The sequence below is a fragment of the Bos taurus genome, chromosome 8, assembly GCF_002263795.3.
Source record: "Bos taurus isolate L1 Dominette 01449 registration number 42190680 breed Hereford chromosome 8, ARS-UCD2.0, whole genome shotgun sequence".
NCBI lineage: Eukaryota > Metazoa > Chordata > Mammalia > Artiodactyla > Bovidae > Bos > Bos taurus.
In genome coordinates, this window is record NC_037335.1 from 7097430 (window position 1) to 7116804 (window position 19375).

General features: G+C 37.2%; 1 protein-coding gene across 2 annotated transcripts in view; it reads right to left on the bottom strand.

The window, feature by feature from the left end:
- Positions 1 to 19375, bottom strand: part of GLRA3 (glycine receptor alpha 3) — a 208110-nt gene that overhangs the window by 140102 nt on the left and 48633 nt on the right. For both annotated transcript variants that reach the window (XM_024996385.2, XM_024996384.2), the window contains exon 3: positions 12987 to 13054. In XM_024996385.2, the coding sequence (XP_024852153.1) occupies positions 12987 to 13054 (68 nt within the window). The remainder of the gene's footprint in view (positions 1 to 12986; positions 13055 to 19375) is intronic.

A 19375-nucleotide genomic window follows, 5' to 3' on the forward strand; every position in this document is an offset into this window, starting at 1 on the left:
AAATAATTTCACAATTTGTATGGAAATACAAAAAACCTCGAATAGCTGAAGCTATCTTGAGAAAGAAGAATGGAACTGGAGGAATCAACCTACCTGACTTCAGGCTCTACTACAAAGCCACAGTTATCAAGACAGTATGGTACTGGCACAAAGACAGAAATATTGATCAATGGAATAAAATAGAAAGCCCAGAGATAAATCCACGCACATATGGACACCTTATCTTCGACAAAGGAGGCAAGAATATACAATGGACTAAAGACAATCTCTTTAACAAGTGGTGCTGGGAAATCTGGTCAACCACTTGTAAAAGAATGAAACTGGACCACTTTCTAACACCATACACAAAAATAAACTCAAAATGGATTAAAGATCTAAACGTAAGACCAGAAACTATAAAACTCCTAGAGGAGAACATAGGCAAAACACTCTCTGACATACATCACAGCAGGATCCTCTATGACCCACCTCCCAGAATATTGGAAATAAAAGCAAAAATAAACAAATGGGACCTAATTAACCTTAAAAGCTTCTGCACATCAAAGGAAACTATTAGCAAGGTGAAAAGACAGCCTTCAGAATGGGAGAAAATAATAGCAAATGAAGCAACCGACAAACAACTAATCTCAAAAATATACAAGCAACTCCTACAGCTCAACTCCAGAAAAATAAACGACCCAATCAAAAACTGGGCCAAAGAACTAAATAGACATTTCTCCAAAAAAGACATACAGATGGCTAACAAACACATGAAAAGATGCTCAACATCACTCATTATCAGAGAAATGCAAATCAAAACCACTATGAGGTACCATTTCACACCAGTCAGAATGGCTGCGATCCAAAAGTCTACAAATAATAAATGCTGGAGAGGGTGTGGAGAAAAGGGAACCCTCTTACACTGTTGGTGGGAATGCAAACTAGTACAGCCACTATGGAGAACAGTGTGGAGATTCCTTAAAAAACTGGAAATAGAACTGCCTTATGATCCAGCAACCCCACTGCTGGGCATACACACTGAGGAAACCAGAAGGGAAAGAGACATGTGTACCCCAATGTTCATCGCAGCACTGTTTATAATAGCCAAGACATGGAAGCAACCTAGATGTCCATCAGCAGATGAATGGATAAGAAAGCTGTGGTACATATACACAATGGAGTATTACTCAGCCATTAAAAAGAATACATTTGAATCAGTTCTAATGAGGTGGATGAAACTGGAGCCTATTATACAGAGTGAAGTAAGCCAGAAGGAAAAACATAAATACAGTATACTAACGCATATATATGGAATTTAGAAAGATGGTAACAATAACCCTGTGTACGAGACAGCAAAAGAGACACTGATGTATAGAACAGTCTTATGGACTCTGTGGGAGAGGGAGAGGGTGGGAAGATTTGGGAGAATGGCAATGAAACATGTAAAATATCATGTAGGAAACGAGTTGCCAGTCCAGGTTCGATGCATGATGCTGGATGCTTGGGGCTGGTGCACTGGGACGGCCCAGAGGGATGGTATGGGGAGGGAGGAGGAAGGAGGGTTCGGGATGGGGAACACATGTATACCTGTGGCGGATTCATTTTGATATTTGGCAAAACTAATACAATTATGTAAAGTTTAAAAAATAAAATTAGAGAAAAAAAAAATACAAGAACACATGTTCAAAGGAAGGAGAGAAATTACAGAATTATGTGCCCAACAACTCCCTGCTCTGAATAGAGTTTTCTTTCTGTTTTCTTGCATCAGTTTCTCTTTGGCACATCCCCCCACAGAATTGAAAATATGCTTTCAAACTTTGTGTTTGTTTTAACAATATTGTAGCACAACTGGACAATTGTATTCTTTGTGATATTCTTTATAAGAAAAATTTACCTGGGTGAATAGGATATGTAGACTCTCTTTTTTGGGGATACAGTAATTATAAGGATGGTTTGTAGATGACTACACTAGGCAGAGATTTATTTCTATTTCTATGTGGTCACCAGGATGTGTAACCTTCATGATACCTATCTTTCTGCAACCTCTCCCATAAATATGGCCTGTTTCTGATTCATGCTTATAAATGAGAGTTCAGAACACATTCATGCTGCCGGTCACTGGTTACTCATGCTTGAAATTAAAAGTCTTTCAGACCAATGCCACTGCTGTGTCTATTGAGGCTTTACCCATTTCTCAAAGTAAGAAAAAAAAGGCAGTGAGGATAAGATGTTAGCAGACACATTGTGAAAAAGATAGCAGGATGCTTTCAGGTTATTCTTAAAGTAAGTGAAATAGCATTTGTCTAATTATATGTTATATTCACATTATTAAATTTAGAGATATGAATTGCAGGAAAAAATGGGCTTTTCAAATTATACACACTTCATTCCTAGTGTCACGAAGAAAACATTACTGTGAAACCTAGTTGATACCTGAAATAATTGCATCCTGATATTTTTTATTTTTAAATATTACTCTTGAATTACCATAACTACTATATAATAGCTCTTATTTCTTATAATAGAGAACTTCTCACACTGTATTTTAGCATTCTTAATGAATTTATCTATCAATACAGCTAAAAAAATACATTTTGAGGAAAGATTATAAAATTCCATGGGAGGATGTGAATTAAAAAGTCAAGTTCATTTGGGCAGTAAGAGCCAGCATTGTGTACAATAGTTACTTAGCTCCTGTTTTAGAAACTTTAGCACCAATTTAAGATGGTGACAAGGACTCAGACTGTAAAAACAGATGATACTGCAAAACAGGAAAAAAACAGCAATTTATCCACTTGTGTTAAGTACACAATAGCAAAGTCCTCTTTTTAGATACAATACTTCTGGTTAGCCTATAGTGTGTGTGTGTATATTTATACACACACACACACACACACACACACATATATATATGGGGCTTCACTGGTGGCTCAGATGGTAAAGAATCAGCCTGCAAAGCAGGAGACCTGGATTTGATCCCTGGTCAGGAAGATCCCCTGGAGAAGGGAATGGCTATCCATTTAGTTTCTTACCTGTAAAACCCCAAAGACAGAGGAACCTGGAGGGCACAGTTCATGGGATCGCAAAGAGTCAGGCACGACTGAATGACTAACACACATACACACACAAATATATATAAATATATGGAGAAGGCAATGGCAACCCACTCCAGTACTCTTGCCTGGGAAATCCCATGGACGCGGGAGCCTGGTAGGCTACAGTTCATGGGGTCGCAAAGAGTCGGACATGACTGAGCAACTTCACTTTCACTTTTCACTTTCATGCATTGGAGAAGGAAATGGCAACCCACTCCAGTATTCTTGCCTGGAGAATCCCAGGGACAGGAGCCTGGTGGGCTGCCATCTATGGGGTCACACAGAGTCGGACACGACTGACTTGACTTAGCAGCAGCATGTATATATGTATGTATATATATATATACACATTTATATGTGTACATATATATACTTAAGAGCTACTTTATGCTAAGATTAATCTAGTTATTAATGATATAATTATTAATTTATCAGAGTGGACTGTGCTCCTATAGCCTATAATCAACAACAAAACATTTTAATGCCCATAGATTTAAACAAAATATTAAAAAGGAAAAGATGAATAAAACTTAAAAGTAAATTGGATAAAATATAGGATGTTAATGAAGTCAATTTGATAAATCAGTACAAGGAGTTAAATGACTTTCTAACAGAGACAAAGTAGCATTAAAAACAATCATTAAAAACAATCATCACTGTAGTATGTAAACACATTGTCTTTGCGTAAGTTGTTGAGTTATTTGTACTGAAGGAATCTAAAATGGATTGATATGAAATTACAGCTTATTTGGGACTCATGAATTCCTTGTAATGTATTTTCTAATGATAATCTTTAAAGACAGGAAATATGCAGCACAGAAATAAAAAGAAACTCTGATGGAAAGAATGAGGAACAGAATATCCAGTGTAATAGGTTTCACAGAAAGAACAAATGAAGGAATAAAATTTGAGTAGTATTATTCTTAGAAGGCAATGGCACCCCACTCCAGTACTCTTGCCCGGAAAATCCCATGGGTGGAGGAGCCTGGTGGGCTGCAGTCCATGGGGTCGCAAAGAGTCAGACACGACTGAGCGACTTCACTTTCACTTTTCACTTTCACACATTGGAGAAGGAAATGGCAACCCACTCCAGTGTTCTTGCCTGGAGAATCCCAGGGACGGGGGAGCCTGGTAGGCTGCCATCTACGGGGTCTCACAGAGTCAGACATGACTGAAGTGACTTAGCAGCAGCATTCTTAGAAAATTAACATTAATCACAGACTCAGAAAGCAGTGAAAATGCCTTCAGTTCGGTTCAGTCGCTCAGTCGAGTCCAGCTCTTTGCAACCCCATGAATCGCAGCATGCCAGGCCTCCCAGTCCATCACCAACTCCCGGAGTTTACCCAAACTCATGTCCATTGAGTCGGTGATGCCATCCAACCATCTCATCCTCTGTCATCCCTTTCTCCTCCTGCCCTCAATCTTTACCAGCATCAGGGTCTTTTCCAATGAGTCAGCTCTTCTCATCAGGTGGCCAAAGTATTGGAGTTTCAGCTTCAACATCATTCCTTCCAATGTACACCCAGGACTGATCTCCTTTAGGATGGACTGGTTGGATCTTCCTACAGTCCAAGGGACTCTCAAGAGTCTTCTCCAACACCACAGTTCAAAAGCATCAATTCTTCGGTGCTCAGCTTAATTTACAGTCCAACTCTCACATCTATACATGACCACTGGGAAAACCATAGCCTTGACTAGACGGACCTTTGTTGGCAAAGCAATGTCTCTGCTTTTTAATATGCTGTCTAGGTTGGTCATAACTTTTCTTCCAAGGAGTAAGCGTCTTTTAATTTCATGCCTGCAATCACCATCTGCAGTGATCTGGGAGCTTAAAATAATAAAGTCTGACACTGTTTCCCCATCTACTTGCCATGAAGTGATGGGACCGGATGCCATGATCTTAGTTTTCTGAATGTTGAGCTTTAAGCCAACTTTTTCACTCCCCGCTTTCACTTTCATCAAGAGTCTCTTTAGTTCTTCTTCACTTTCTGCCATAAGGGTGGTGTCATCTGCATATCTGAGGTTATTGATATTTCTCCCAGCAATCTTGATTCCAGCTTGTGCTTCTTCCAGCCCAGCGTTTCTTATGATGTACTCTGCATATAAGTTAAATAAGCAGGGTGACAATATACAGCCTTGACGTACTCCTTTTCCTGTTTGGAACCAGTCTGTTGTTCCATGTCCAGTTCTAACTGTTGCTTCCTGACCCGCATATAGGTTTCTCAAGAGGCAGGTCAGGTGGTCTCATATTCCCATCTCTTTCAGAATTTTATACAGTTTATTGTGATCCCCACAGTCAAAGGCTTTGGCATAGTCAATAAAGCAGAAATAGCTGTTTTTCTGGAACTCTCTTGCTTTTTTGATTATCCAGCGGATGTTGGCAATTTGATCTCTGGTTCCTCTGCCTTTTCTAAAACCAGCTTGAACACCTGGAAGTTCTCGGTTCACGTATTACTGAAGCCTGGCTTGGAGAATTTTGAGCATTACTTCACTAGCGTGTGAGATGAGTGCAGTTGTGGTGTAGTTTGAGCATTATTTGCCTTGCATAATAAAAATCCATGTGTAAGTTTATGAAGAAAAAGGAGCTAAAACCAAATTATCATTTAGAGGAATGAAAATGAAGACAGTATAAATATTCCTCAGATGAAAGGATTGTAAAGGACTGAGGTAGTAAATAAGTTTATGTCAATAATTTGAAAGATGTAAAGAAATGGACAAATTCCTCGGAAAACAAGACTTTTACAAAATGTATACAATAGAAAAACTAAATAGTCCAATATTTGTTCAAAGAATGAAATCTATCATTTAAAATATTTCAACAAATAAAATGACTGACCCAGAAAGCATTATTGGTGAATTTTACTAAATACTTCCAGAAGAAGTAACACTGGTTTTATACAAACTATTTCAGAGAGTAGAAGTAACACTTCCTAATTGTCTGAAACACAGCATAATATTTTTACCACACTGTGCTCTTGGCACTGTAGAAAAACAGTTCATAGTTCAATATCTTAAACCAGATGTTATAAAATTAAATCCAGCAATATACAAAAGGACAATCAATTGTGATCAAGTGGGATTTAACCAAGGAGTACAAGATGATTTACTATTTGAAAATCAATTAATTTATTTGTATATAGTCTATAATATTAACAGAATAAAAGAGAGAAGGCAATCATTTAAAAATGAATGCTGAGGTAGTACTGAAGAAAATTCTGTGCCTCTTCACAGTTGAAGAAAAAAACCTCAGCATCCAAGTAATGGGAAAAAACTGCCTCCATGTGATAAAGATCATTTAGGAGAAACCTAAAATTAATACCATTCTTCACTGTGAAATATTGCATGCAAACTAACTGGTATCAGAAAAAAGACAAAGGTGACTAATCTCCATCCATTTTTTTAGCATCATACGTAAGTTATGAATTAGTACAGTAAGATAAGAGGAAAAATGGAGAGAGGATGAGTAGGAAAAGGAGAAGGAGAGAAAAAGGAAGTGATATTTAAAGCATAAAGACTGGAAGGGAAGATGTACAAATAAAAGGTGTGTTCAAGAGATATTAAATATCAAGTCTAATTTAATGCTATATAAAATAAAAACAATATGACATTTATAAGCATAGACAAATTGATCACTGGCACAGAATTGAGAACTTTGAAACAGACTCATTCAGTTTAGGAACACATAAAACAGAGGTATAGTTATGGATTATTGGAAATAATTACTCAATTGTGAAGTAAATGAAAATTAATGCTTCCTGCACATCATACACACACATAGAACTGCACAAAATTCCAAGTGAATTCAAACCTAAATAGCTAAAGCAAAAGCCTTTTTAGGAGAAAATATAAGAAGAGATCTTTGTGAACTTAGGTGAGAGAAGAATTTGTTAAGACAAAGAAACACAAGTCAGTAAGTAAAACAAGATTACATTTTGTTAACAAAAATTAAAATTATTTAAACATCCAAAGACATCATAAACACATTGAAAAGAGCAGAATTGGTATTTATATGTATGCAACTGACAAAGTATTCACCTTTGGAATAATGCATGTACATGTGTGGGTGGGCTGGAGGTTACATCTGTGTGTATACAATAAAAACAAACAAATATAAATTGGGAAACAATGCATAGAGGCATTCTGGACAAAGAACACCAAAGTGACTCCAAAACACTCAAGAAAAATGCATAATCTCACTCTTAATCAAGGAAGTATATGATAAGAAACAATTAAATCCCAAGTGGGTAAATACTAGCTGTGGGAAACATAAAACAGGAAATCTCATAAATCTGCTAGTAGGTGTTTCAGACTGGCCACTTTAGAAAGCATGTCTAAACCCAGTGATTTTTACTCCTAAGAATATCAACTTGGGCCACATTATTCCAATTCTGAGTACATACGTTGTAGAAGAGGGCTTCCCAGGTGGCTCAGTGGTAAAGAATCTGCCTGCCAATGCAGGAGACACGGGTTCAATCCCTGGGTGGGAAAGATCCCCTGGAGAAGGAAATGGCACCACGCTCCAGTATTCTTGCCTGGGAAATCCCATAAACAGAGGCACCTGGCAGGCTACAGTCCATGGGGTTGCAAAGAGTTGGACATGACTGAATGCACACACACTCACATACACCCCTCACACATACCCTACAGAATATCCTACGTATGTATATTGGAAGATAACATGCAATAATTTTGAAGGCACAGTTTTTTATAGGGGCAAAACATTACAATAGAAAAGTCCAACAAATGTAAAACAGATAACTACATTATGGAATATTTGCTCAGATGAAAGTGAATATAATAGTACAAGCCTAAAAACAAGGATTATCTCAAAAAATATACATTTGAACCAAAAAAAAAAATGGAGTTATTTGTGAGTATTATAGTATGGCAATCCTATTGGGATTTTCAGTCATGCAGAATGAATTTTAATATTAAATTCAGGAACAAAGCTTTCTTTGGGAAGGTAGAGAAATGCGCTTTGGGCAAGAGTTCATAGTCAATTTCAATTTGTATTTGTAATGTTTAGTTTCTTAAGATGGTGACAGTTGCATGAGCATTATTATGTTATTTTTAATAGCTATGCAAAAAGTGCATAACTTTATTTGATAAAAATACACTTAGAAAAAAAGACAGCGTAGGAGTTTTAAAGATTCCATTAAGAACACATAAATGACACCATGAATTTTTTATGCAATATTAGCTTAGATTTCTCTGAGGAATCTAATGATCCAGTGATTTGAAGTAACACCTACATCTGCATGATTACTATTGCCACTAAAATGTGAACCTATAATTTGTGTGGAAAATGGAAAAAGCGTACAGTCCGACCATTCTGTGAGATCACAGCAGACCCTCAGACATTCTCACCCAGTCCCACTATATGTCTCTGTAGACAGGCATCTGAAAAAGCATTATACCAAACACCTTACCCTTTTTGTTTTTATTTTGTGAAATTACTTTGTTCTATGGGCTCTGGTAAAAAGCCACAGTTCACTGAGTAAATATTGACTTAAGGCACACAGCAGAGCAATTCTCTCTCCAACATATGTGTGGCAAGATGGAGAGCCATCTGTTTGATGAAGATAGGAGGTTATGCCAATACATCTACTTTGAAATACTATGCTATATACACACCCAAACTGCTGCAGAGGTATATGTGAGGCTTTTTTTTTTTTTTTTTTAAAGCTCAACTTACGCATTTTTTTTAAAAAGCTCAACTTACAAATGCTGTCATCCTGGCATATAATCCTTATGCACAACTCACCACAGGTTTACAGGAGTATGCTTACCAACATGCACTTAATGCAAAGATGTTAAACTTCACCTCATCATAACAATAAAAACAATTACTGTAAATACAGAATAAATTATTATTTGGGGAACTGAAAAAAAAAAAAAAAACAATTATGAGCTCCTCTTGTCACCACCATTTTAAAAGATAGGATAAACGCACCTCTCTCACCAAGGCCGTGCTGTAAAACGGAAGGGTGACTCATGAGAGTAAACAAGTTATATTATTAATTTAACCTTTTTTAAGAATCGTGGTTTCTGACAATTGTTAAATCATTACCTGCTGAAGAAGAAAGTGAATTTGGTAGAATAGAGGCTGAACAAATCCTTAGAGAATCTCATTACATATAATGACCTCTGACTCTGAAAAAGTGAAAGTTCCTCAGTCGTGTCCGACTCTGCGACCCCATGGACTATACAGTCCATGGAATTCTCCAGGCCAGAATACTGGAGTGGGTAGCCTTTCCCTTCTCCAGGGATCTTCCCAACCCAGGTATCGAACCCAGGTCTCCCATATTGCAGGTGGATTCTTTACCAGCTGAGCCACCAGGGAATCCCATCTGACTCTAACATAAGGGAAATAAGGAACTTCAGTATTTCCACTACATACGTAGAAAAATTTCAGTGATTCTATCTCAAGAATAATAAAATTGTACTCAAGTGATAATGGTTGGTAATGTATTATTTAGACAAATCAACATTGGGAAAGGATGAATTTCACAGTTAAAAAGAAGTTTGAACTTACGCTATTGGGAAGAAATGTACATAAATACTAAGAAAAACAAAGTTGGTGCAAGAAGTAGATGCAAAATAAGTTAAAGATTTGAATTAACTTAATTCCACCCCCCCCAAAAAAAAGGCTAAATAAGCAGACTATCAGCTAGAGAAATTTTCTCAAAAATCAAATAATTACCTCAAATGGACTAATGTTTAGTCTTTTTTTTTAATTTCACTGTATTTATTTTTTTTCCTTTTTTAAAAAATTATTTATTTTACTTTACAACATTGTATTGGTTTTGCCATACATCAACATGTATCTGCCACGGGTGTACCCGTGTTCCCCATCCTGAACCCCCCCTCCCACCTCCCTCCCCATGCCATCCCTCTGGGTCATCCCAGTGCACCAGCCCCAAGCTTCCTGTATCCTGCATCGAACCTGGACTGGCGATTCATTTCTTATATGATATTATACATGTTTTAATGCCATTCTCCCAAATCATCCCCCCTCCCTCTCCCACAGAGTCCAAAAGACTGTTCTATACCTCTGTGTCTCTTTTGCTGTCTCACATACAGGGTTGTCGTTACTGTCTTTCTAAATTCCATATATATGCGTTAGTATACTGTATTGGTGTTTTTCTTTCTGGCTTACTTCACTCTGTATAATAGGCTCCAGTTTCATCCACCTCAATAAAATGTTTATTCTTAAATGGGGAGAGATAGAATAGGTTAGAGACTAGATCAGAGGAGGGAGCTTCATCTAGTTGGTTGGTAAAAACACTGAGCATGGTTAAGGTCTTTGTTAAGCAAAGACATAAAGATTGGGAGAATTAGTTTTATTTTAGATATGAATTCTCAGATGCAAAGATATCCATTAACGATTATAGGTCATTTGAAATTCCATCCTCTCAATGTAATACATTGTGTTAGTTGAATTCAGTTATTTATTGTGAGAACAAAAGAAAAGTACATTTGTATAAAAAATGTGAATGTTGAGTAAATGTAAGAACGACTTTAAAAATAAGTTAGTATTATGGCAAGTAAAACAATGGAATAAAGTTTAGTTGCAAATCAGTGATGTTGGAAATGATGCAAATAATACATCAAAGTAATTAGGGGTAGCAAAATATTTTATGATTTTAAAGTAAAAGATATAACAACAAGTTCTAATTTCTTTCTATGCCTGTATAGATAGACACCATATTTCAGATACTATATTTAATACCATTAATTTTTTAAAAAAATACTGAATCTGATTATGTGGATAAAAATAATGTCACATATTTAGGGGTCTTGGAGACTAAAAGATACTAAGGTGGACTTAGTTAATTTTATGATATTTTACCTCTAAGATGTTTCATTAGTATTCACTGATGTTGCTCATAACTGAAGAGGAAGATGATAGACGCTAAGAATAATTTGAAAACTATACATTATGATAGAAGATGAAGGAATTGACAGGATTTCTACAGTAGAGAAGGGAAATAAAACTGAGTGTCTCTGAGAAGCTGTATTTGTAATATTTTTCAAGCTTTGGGTATAGTAGTATTCTGCAAAGAAATCTGTCTAAAATTATTAAGGGTAAGAAATTCAGCAGGAACAGTCATCCTATGCAGCTTGTGTTATAACCACTTGGTGGTAGACTGATGAATTATGTCATAAAAAGCAGAGAACTTCAGGAACATGACAGTTTTTGATTTTAATGAGGAAATCTGGCCATGTTCTCTCTTTTTTTCCAAATCCCTTACTCCATCCCACAAAAACAAGTCAGGCTAGAAACCTTTCCAACTATTGCTGTTGAAACTGTTTTGCTGACGTGATCTTGCAAAAGAGAAAGTATAAACATATGTCCAGGCTTTCAGGATGACACAGTGTTGGATAATAGCAATTAAAATGAGAAAGTTGCCAGGGCTAGAAATATAATTTGGGAAGTCTAACTAGAAAAAAAAATCAGTAGAGTTTCCTTTATCTATGAATATGATTTGAATTGGGTATGGACAAATACAGGATTATAAATCAGGGCCATATTTTCAATAAGAATCCATAATAGGTCAACTTCTGAAACAGGATTATAGTGACTTCAGGGTCAAAATAGCACCAGAACCACAGTATGCTTTTACAAGCAAATAATATAATTTTCTCTGTGTTTACACATATGTACATACCTAAGTGTTAACTTATATAGTCCAATGAAGATAATTCTATGCAATTTCCCCAAAATGAATTCAGTTCTTTTCCAGTGATGCTTTTCTTGTAATTATACTGTATTGAGTTTTAATAGAACCACAGAGATAGCGTTAAATGACTAAATGTTGTATACATGAGCAAATCAGCCTTTTAAAAAGTGGTGCCTGAATGAAACCTCTTCCTGTTGAGAAAGATCTTCTATATACACATATATAAACACATGTGCACACACACAACTCCACACAGATCCCCATAAAATAATTTACATATTAGATTATTTTTCCTTAGAAAATTTGCTATCAAGTCATTCTGATACATGTAAAATAAGAATAATTCTCTTAATAATGGTTTTAGCTAATAAATCTTTAAGTTCTTCATATCATATTTTAGCTAAAAGCAACTCTGAAAATTAATTTGGATTATATTTGCTAAATGTAGGAATGAAGTATAACTCTAGGTAATTTAAGAAGCACAATACATAGTTTCAATTTTTAAAAATGTCCCTGATAATTCAGTGGTTCATGAGTCCATCTCTGCATTTTTATTTTCCCTAAAATGCACAATGAAAATTATAAGACAAAGAAAAGATACAACATGATCTTTACAGAAAGTTATAAAATCCAAAGCAGAATAAGTTGGACTTGGAATGATAATCTGTTGGGCTTTAATAACTTGATTAAGTTCTCAATCAAGCAGTAATGAAACCTCAGTTCAGTGAGTTTAGTTTAATTAAAGCACACACCACAATTTGCAAAATATTTATGATATTTAAGCAGATACCACATTCATTTGGAAAAGTAATCAAAATACTTAAAATAACATTATAAGCACACTTAAGTATACAGAATATTAAACATGACATTATTTAGTCCTATGCTTATTTCTGCTTATTAAAGAGCATTGCAAATGAATAATTCATATGGTAAAATCTTAGGTTTTTTTTTAAATTTTAGTTTTAATGTGAGATCTAATAGTTACTGAAATGGGAGAGATCAATTGTGTTTTCACTTACATTTATTCTCTAATATATCATCTCTAAATGAAACATTATTACATGACTTGATTGTAATTTAATTATACATTCAATTTTATCCTTTAAAATTTCATTATATGAATTTTAGCTTTAAATTACATAACATTAGCAGAAAAAAATTGACATGAACATTATTATAAATTACTCCAGTGTGCAATTCATTATAAAGTCACAGGCCTACCTACCATGGTTGTCTCAGCAATAGAACCAAAGCTGTTTATGAATATGTTGCATGTGACGTTAACTGCAGGGCCTGAAAGAGAGATTAAAACAGAAGGGTGATTGGATGCTTATCTAAAATATTTTCAAATAATTCCATGCATCTGATATGTCATTTTAAAAAAAGAATTCAAAGCATTTCATTATCTGCCTACAAACTCTGTTATTAGGCTTGATATTATATAAGCCTTGTTATTAGGCTTGATAGCTATATAAATAAAAAACACTGAAATACTGTGTGATAGGAGTTAAAATAATTCAGTTAATCTTATCTAAGCTAGTCAGATAAAATCACAAAAACTGATACCTAACCCTAATTTCTTTTGTTCATTTTCAGTTCAGTTCAGTTCAGTCGCTCAGTCATGTCCAACTCTTTGCAACCCCATGAATCACAGCACGCCAGGCCTCCCTGTCCATCACCAACTTCCGGAGTTCACTCAGACTCACATCCATCGAGTCAGTGATGCCATCCAGCCATCTCATCCTCTGTCACCCCCTTCTCCTCCTGCCCCCAATCCTTCCCAGCATCAGAGTCTTTTCCAATGAGTCAACTCTTCGCATGAGGTGGCCAAAGTACTGGAGTTTCAGCTTTAACATCATTCCTTCCAAAGAAATCCCAGGGCTGATCTCCTTCAGAATGGACTGGTTGGATCTCCTTGCAGTCCAAGGGACTCTCAAGAGTCTTCTCCAACACCACAGTTCAAAAGCATCAATTCTTCCGTGCTCAGCTTTCTTTATAGTCCAACTCTCACATCCATACATGACCACTGGAAAAACCAAAGCCTTGACTAGACGGACCTTTGTTGGCAAAGTAATGTCTCTGCTTTTCAATATGTTATCTAGGTTGGTCATAACTTTTCTTCCAAGGAGTAAGCGTCTTTTAATTTCATGGCTGCAGTCACCATACCAAACATAATTGAGTCTCTCAATCAGTTGTGAGAGCTGGACTGTAAAGAAGGCGGAGAGCCAAAGAACTGATGCCTTCAAACTGTGGTGCTGGAGAAGACTCCTGAGAGTCTCTTGGACAGCAAAGAGATCAAACCAATCTTAAGGGAAATCCACCCTGAATGCTTGTTGGAAGGACTGATGCTGAAGTTGAAACTCCAGTTGTTTGTTCATTTGATATGAACTGCTGACTCACTGGAAAAGTCCCTGATGCTGGGGAAGATTGAGGGCAGAAGGAGAAGAGGGTGTCAGAGGATGAGATGGCTGGATGGCATCCCTGATGCATGGACATGAACTTGGGCAAATTTTGTGAGATGCTGAGGGACAAAGAGGCATGGCATGCTGCAGTTCATGGAGTCACAAAGAATCAGACATGACTGGACAACTGAACAACAGTGTGGTACCTAGTTCCCTGACTAGGTATCAAACCTGGGCCCCCTGTAGTGGGTACATGGAATCTTAGCCACTGGACCACCAGGGAAGTCCCCAGTTTTATATGATTATGACAAGGTAAATAGTATGCCAACTAACCATATAATACACTGTGATCACTGTTTCTTTTCTGCAAAACATGTTCCTGAGGTGGATAATTGTTTTATGTATTTCATATAGTTTCTTCCATATGTATCATCAGATTACCCACAAGTTCTGAAATGTCTAAACTGTGTTTCCATATCAGACTCATCACATATTCTATTAACTCTCTCTTCCCTCAGGCTTACTCCATTCTAGATTTATTGTCCTGGAGCATAACAGTCATTCATGCTCTCCCATCATCCTCCTATAGGAGATAATGGAAACTGAGAGACTCTACTTTGGGGGGCTCCAAAATCACTGCAGATGGTGACTTCAGTCAGGAAATTCAAAAACGATTGCTCCTTGGAAGAAAAGCTATGACCAACCTAGACAACATATTAAAAAGTAGACAAAGGTCTTCTTTTATTTTGCTGACAAAGCTATGGTTTTTCCAATAGTCATGTATGGATGTGAGAGTTGGACTATAAAGAAAGCTGAGCGCCAAGAATTGATGCTTTTGAACTGCAGTATTGGAGAAGACTCTTGAGAGTCCCTTGGACTGCAAGATCAAACCAGTCCATCCTAAAGGAAATCAGTCCTGAATAGTCTTTGGCAGGACTCATGTTGAAGCTGAAACTCCAATACTTTGGCCACCTGATGCAAAGAACTGACTGGGAAAGATACTAGGAAACATTGAGGGCAGGAGGAGAAGGGGATGACAGAGGATGAGATGGTTGAATGGCATCACTGACTCAATGGACATGAGTTTGAGCAAGCTCCGGGAGTTGGTGATGGACAGGGAAGCCTAATGTGCTGCAGTCCATGGGGTAACAGAGAGTCGGACATGACTGAGCGACTGAACTGACTAAAGAGAAGATAAAGCAGAGATATTTTTTCTATGGTTAATTTATCCCATCATAAGAGAAATATGAAGTCACAATTAACAGTTAGAAGATATATATATATATATATATATATAGTTATATATGTATATATGTATTTTACTTAATGTAAGTGGTGGTGAACTCTAAAATATATACACAGTTACAGTTACAGTTTAGTGGCTCAGTCTGAGCTCTTTGTGACCCCATGGACTGCAGCAAGCCAGGCCTCCCTGTTCATCACCAACTCCCAGAGCTTGCTCAAACTCATATCCATTGAGTCAGTGATGCCATCCAGACATCTCATCCTCTGTCTTCCCCTTCTCCTTACACCTTCAATCTTTCCCAGCATCAGGGTCTTTTCAAATGAGTCAGTTCTTCCCATCAGGTGGCCAAAGTATTGGAGTTTCAACTTCAACATCAGTCCTTCCAATGAACACCCAGGACTGATCTCCTTTGGGATGGACTGGTTGGATCTCCTTACAGTCCAAGGGACTCTCAAGAGTCTTCTCCAACACAGTTCAAAAGCATCAATTCTTCAGCATTCAGCTTTCTTTATAGTCCACACATGTGGACTATAAAAAACTCTGAAAGTCACATCCATACATGACCACTGGAAAAACCATAGCCTTGACTAGACGGACCTTTTTGGCAAAGTAATGTCTCTGCTTTATGCACAGGCTGACTGAAATCTTGAAAAGCTAAAAACCAATCTTTGATACTTTCTAAGTGTTAGTTGTTCAGTCGTGTCTGACTCTTTGCAACCCCATGGATTGTAGCCTTCCAGGCTCCTCTGCCTATGGGATTCTCCAAGCAAGAATACTGGACTGGGTTGCCATTTCCTTCTCCAGGGGATCTTTCTGACCTAGGGATCAAACCTCCATTTGCTGCATTGAAGGCAGATTCTTTACCCTCTGAGCCACCAAGGAAGCTAAGCTATTCTCTTTTTTCTTGAGAACTCTAAAACTCTGATATTGTTCTCTGCTGGTGACAGCAATGTGAATCTAGGGGATACCCTTTTGCTTAAGATAAATTCTGTTGTGCTTTATTGACTCAAATCCATTGGAAGAGGGAAAACACAAATGTTTTAGTATTCGGTTAATACACCTTCCAATAAAATGCAGCTTCAGGTACATCCATATTGGGGAAACATGGCCCCAAATGTAACTGCTGCTACAGAACTGTCAGCTCAATCTGACTGCAATCTCTTTGGCTGAAATTGGAATAAATAAAACAGTGGGAAGATGATTTTCTTATTTTAACTAGCAAGGAACAGGGGCTTTATTTATTTATTTGGTCTCATCCTCTAAATTAATTATTATGCATAGAATTGTAGGTAAAATTGGTGAAAAACTGGATTAAAGTTAAAAAAATCAGTGTAGGCTTCAGTAACCTGAAGTTAATAAAGTCGGTTCTGATGCATTCCTTGGGACCAGGCGCTGTTCGGTACCACTTAATGACTCCAAAAAAACTCCGAAAGGAACAGTATTAAGCACTGTGCTGGGAGATGGGCTCCTGGGGTGCATTTGTTTTCTCTCTAAAATAGCACGTTTCCACAGAAGAGCCATGGTCACTTGTAGAAGTGGCTACTGAGGACTGGCCTAACAGTTGGGAGAATGATGCCTCACATCGAATGAAAGCCTCCAGGTCTTGCTTCTCCAACATGCCTCCCACCAGATGCAATAATATCTTCCTAACAACCTGGCTTCAAGATCTCAGTTTGATGTGTATTAAAGTAAATCCCAGTGCTTTCATGTCTAAGCTTTATTGTCCAATCCATCAGTTATCAGACGTGTTCCTCACCTGGTTATTAGTACATACAAAAGAGCAGACCTGGTTTCTATTTTACTGCTTATTTGTTATGTGTTTTCTTCTTCAGCAGAAAGAAAGGTGAAGGGATTCAGGCACCAAATCTTAATTTCAAAAATAGAGCACTCACTTGAAAGATATACATATATATATCCACATGATATGTATATATGCATATACCTGAAATACATATCCATAATAGAATTAATTTTTTAAGTTTAAAAATATATTAAGATATGAAGCAATGTAAAAAAAAATGTCTATTGTTTCTAAAGATAGTCTTGGGCTAGATCATAGAATTTCTGCAAAGTAAAATCACAGTATTTTGTAATTGACTTCATGAACATGAAGGAGTCATTACAAGATTCTTTATCAATAGAGTGAAGTAAACCAATACAACATGGTGAATGGTTGAATGGATAGCAAAAGCTTAGAGACAGAAAAAAACAGGGATTTATTGTAACTGTTCAGATGGGAAATAGAATGGCGCTGACCAAGGACAGTGACTGTGGAGATAGGTTACCAGGAACAAGATAGATACACTACCATAATATTTATAAAGTAGAATATTCTACATGTTAAGCTTCTGGTCCATGTCAGATCAGGGTAGGTCATGGAGAAGTATTTTTACCTTCACTATAAATATATATTGGAAGGACTGATGCTGAAGCTGAAACTCCAATACTTTGGCCACGTGATGCTATGAACTGACTCATTGGAAAAGACCCTGATGCTGGGAAAGACTGAAGGCAGGAGGAGAAGGGGACAACAGAGAATGAGATGGTTTATGGCATCACTGACTCAATGGATATGAGTTTGAGCAAGCTCTGGGAGTTGGTGATGGACAGGGAAGGCTGGTGTGCCCCAGTCCATGGGGTCACATAAGAGTTGGACACAACTGAGAAACTGAACTGAACTGAACTGATTATATATACAGCATTAAAAAGTTGTATAGAAAATGATGCTCAGAGAAGACTGTAGAACTTCTATTGCCATTATAGAGAGCACCTATTTAGCAGTTGTTGGTCAGTTTGTTACTTCTGTGCCAAAGCAAAAGCTATTGCATCCATCTGATACACCTGTATGTTTAGCAACAGAACAAATAACTGCTATAGGATCTATATGGCAAGTTGTGCTTTAAAACTGTTCACTGCATTAGCCATCACTGGCCTGAAAAGCAAATGACAGTAGCTGCAGATGTTTTCAGCAGCATGTTTTCTCTTAGATGTTTCTTAAATAGAATGTGGCTTTTAAGCTCAGAGGTGGACCAAGGCAACATGGCAAAGTACAAAGCAAACGCTTGCCAGTTACACTATTGTGATTCATGTTGGGGAAAAACTGTTCACCAGGCAGATACAGAGCAAACAAATAGACAAAAAAAAAAAAAAATTCAAGTGTTCATGAAAAGGACTCTAAAAATTTTTAATATAATGTTTCATTAAAGCCTCACCCTTATTAAAGATACAAGAATGCAATCGAAAGATTAAATTTTTAAAAAATCTGTTTAGATTTTGTTTTTATGTTTAGATTTGTTTTTATTTTATATATATATATGTATATATAGTAGTCATGTCATGAGGAAAGATATTTTATTTTGATTGACAAAAGCATATTTGATGACTTTAAATCCATATTTTCAATTATGTTTCAGATACTAGAAAAAAGGTTTGAAAAGGACGGCCTAAAAATAGGATCCAGTTTATTCTTCCCCTTACCTTTCATTCCTGAAAAACGTAGCCAAAAGCCATCCACTTGGGCAGTACACAACTGGCTTCAAGCTGGGATGGCTGCGGGGAGTGTGGTCAACTAGAGCAGGGTGAGAAGGATTTCACAGCATCGGGTGTTGAAGCCTGAGTGAGGCAGCCAGGTGTGGGATATTAGAACCAGAGAAGGGTAAGAGCATGTCCACATGGGGGCATCCTGGCAAGGGGAGTGACCGTCTGAACAGGACTCTCGGGCAGGAGAGGGAGCGGCAACAAAGGAGATTCATTATGTATTGATCACACATGTAATTACATTAAAGATAATGGGAGCCAAGGCTTCCCAGGTGGTCCGGTGGCTAACACTCCACGTTCCCAATGTAGGGGCCCAGGTTTAATCCCTGGTCAGGGAACTAGGTCTCACATACTGTGACTAAGAGCCCACACGCCACAACCAAGATCCAGTGCATTAAAATAAAGAAAGAGAATAATGGGAGCCTTGCT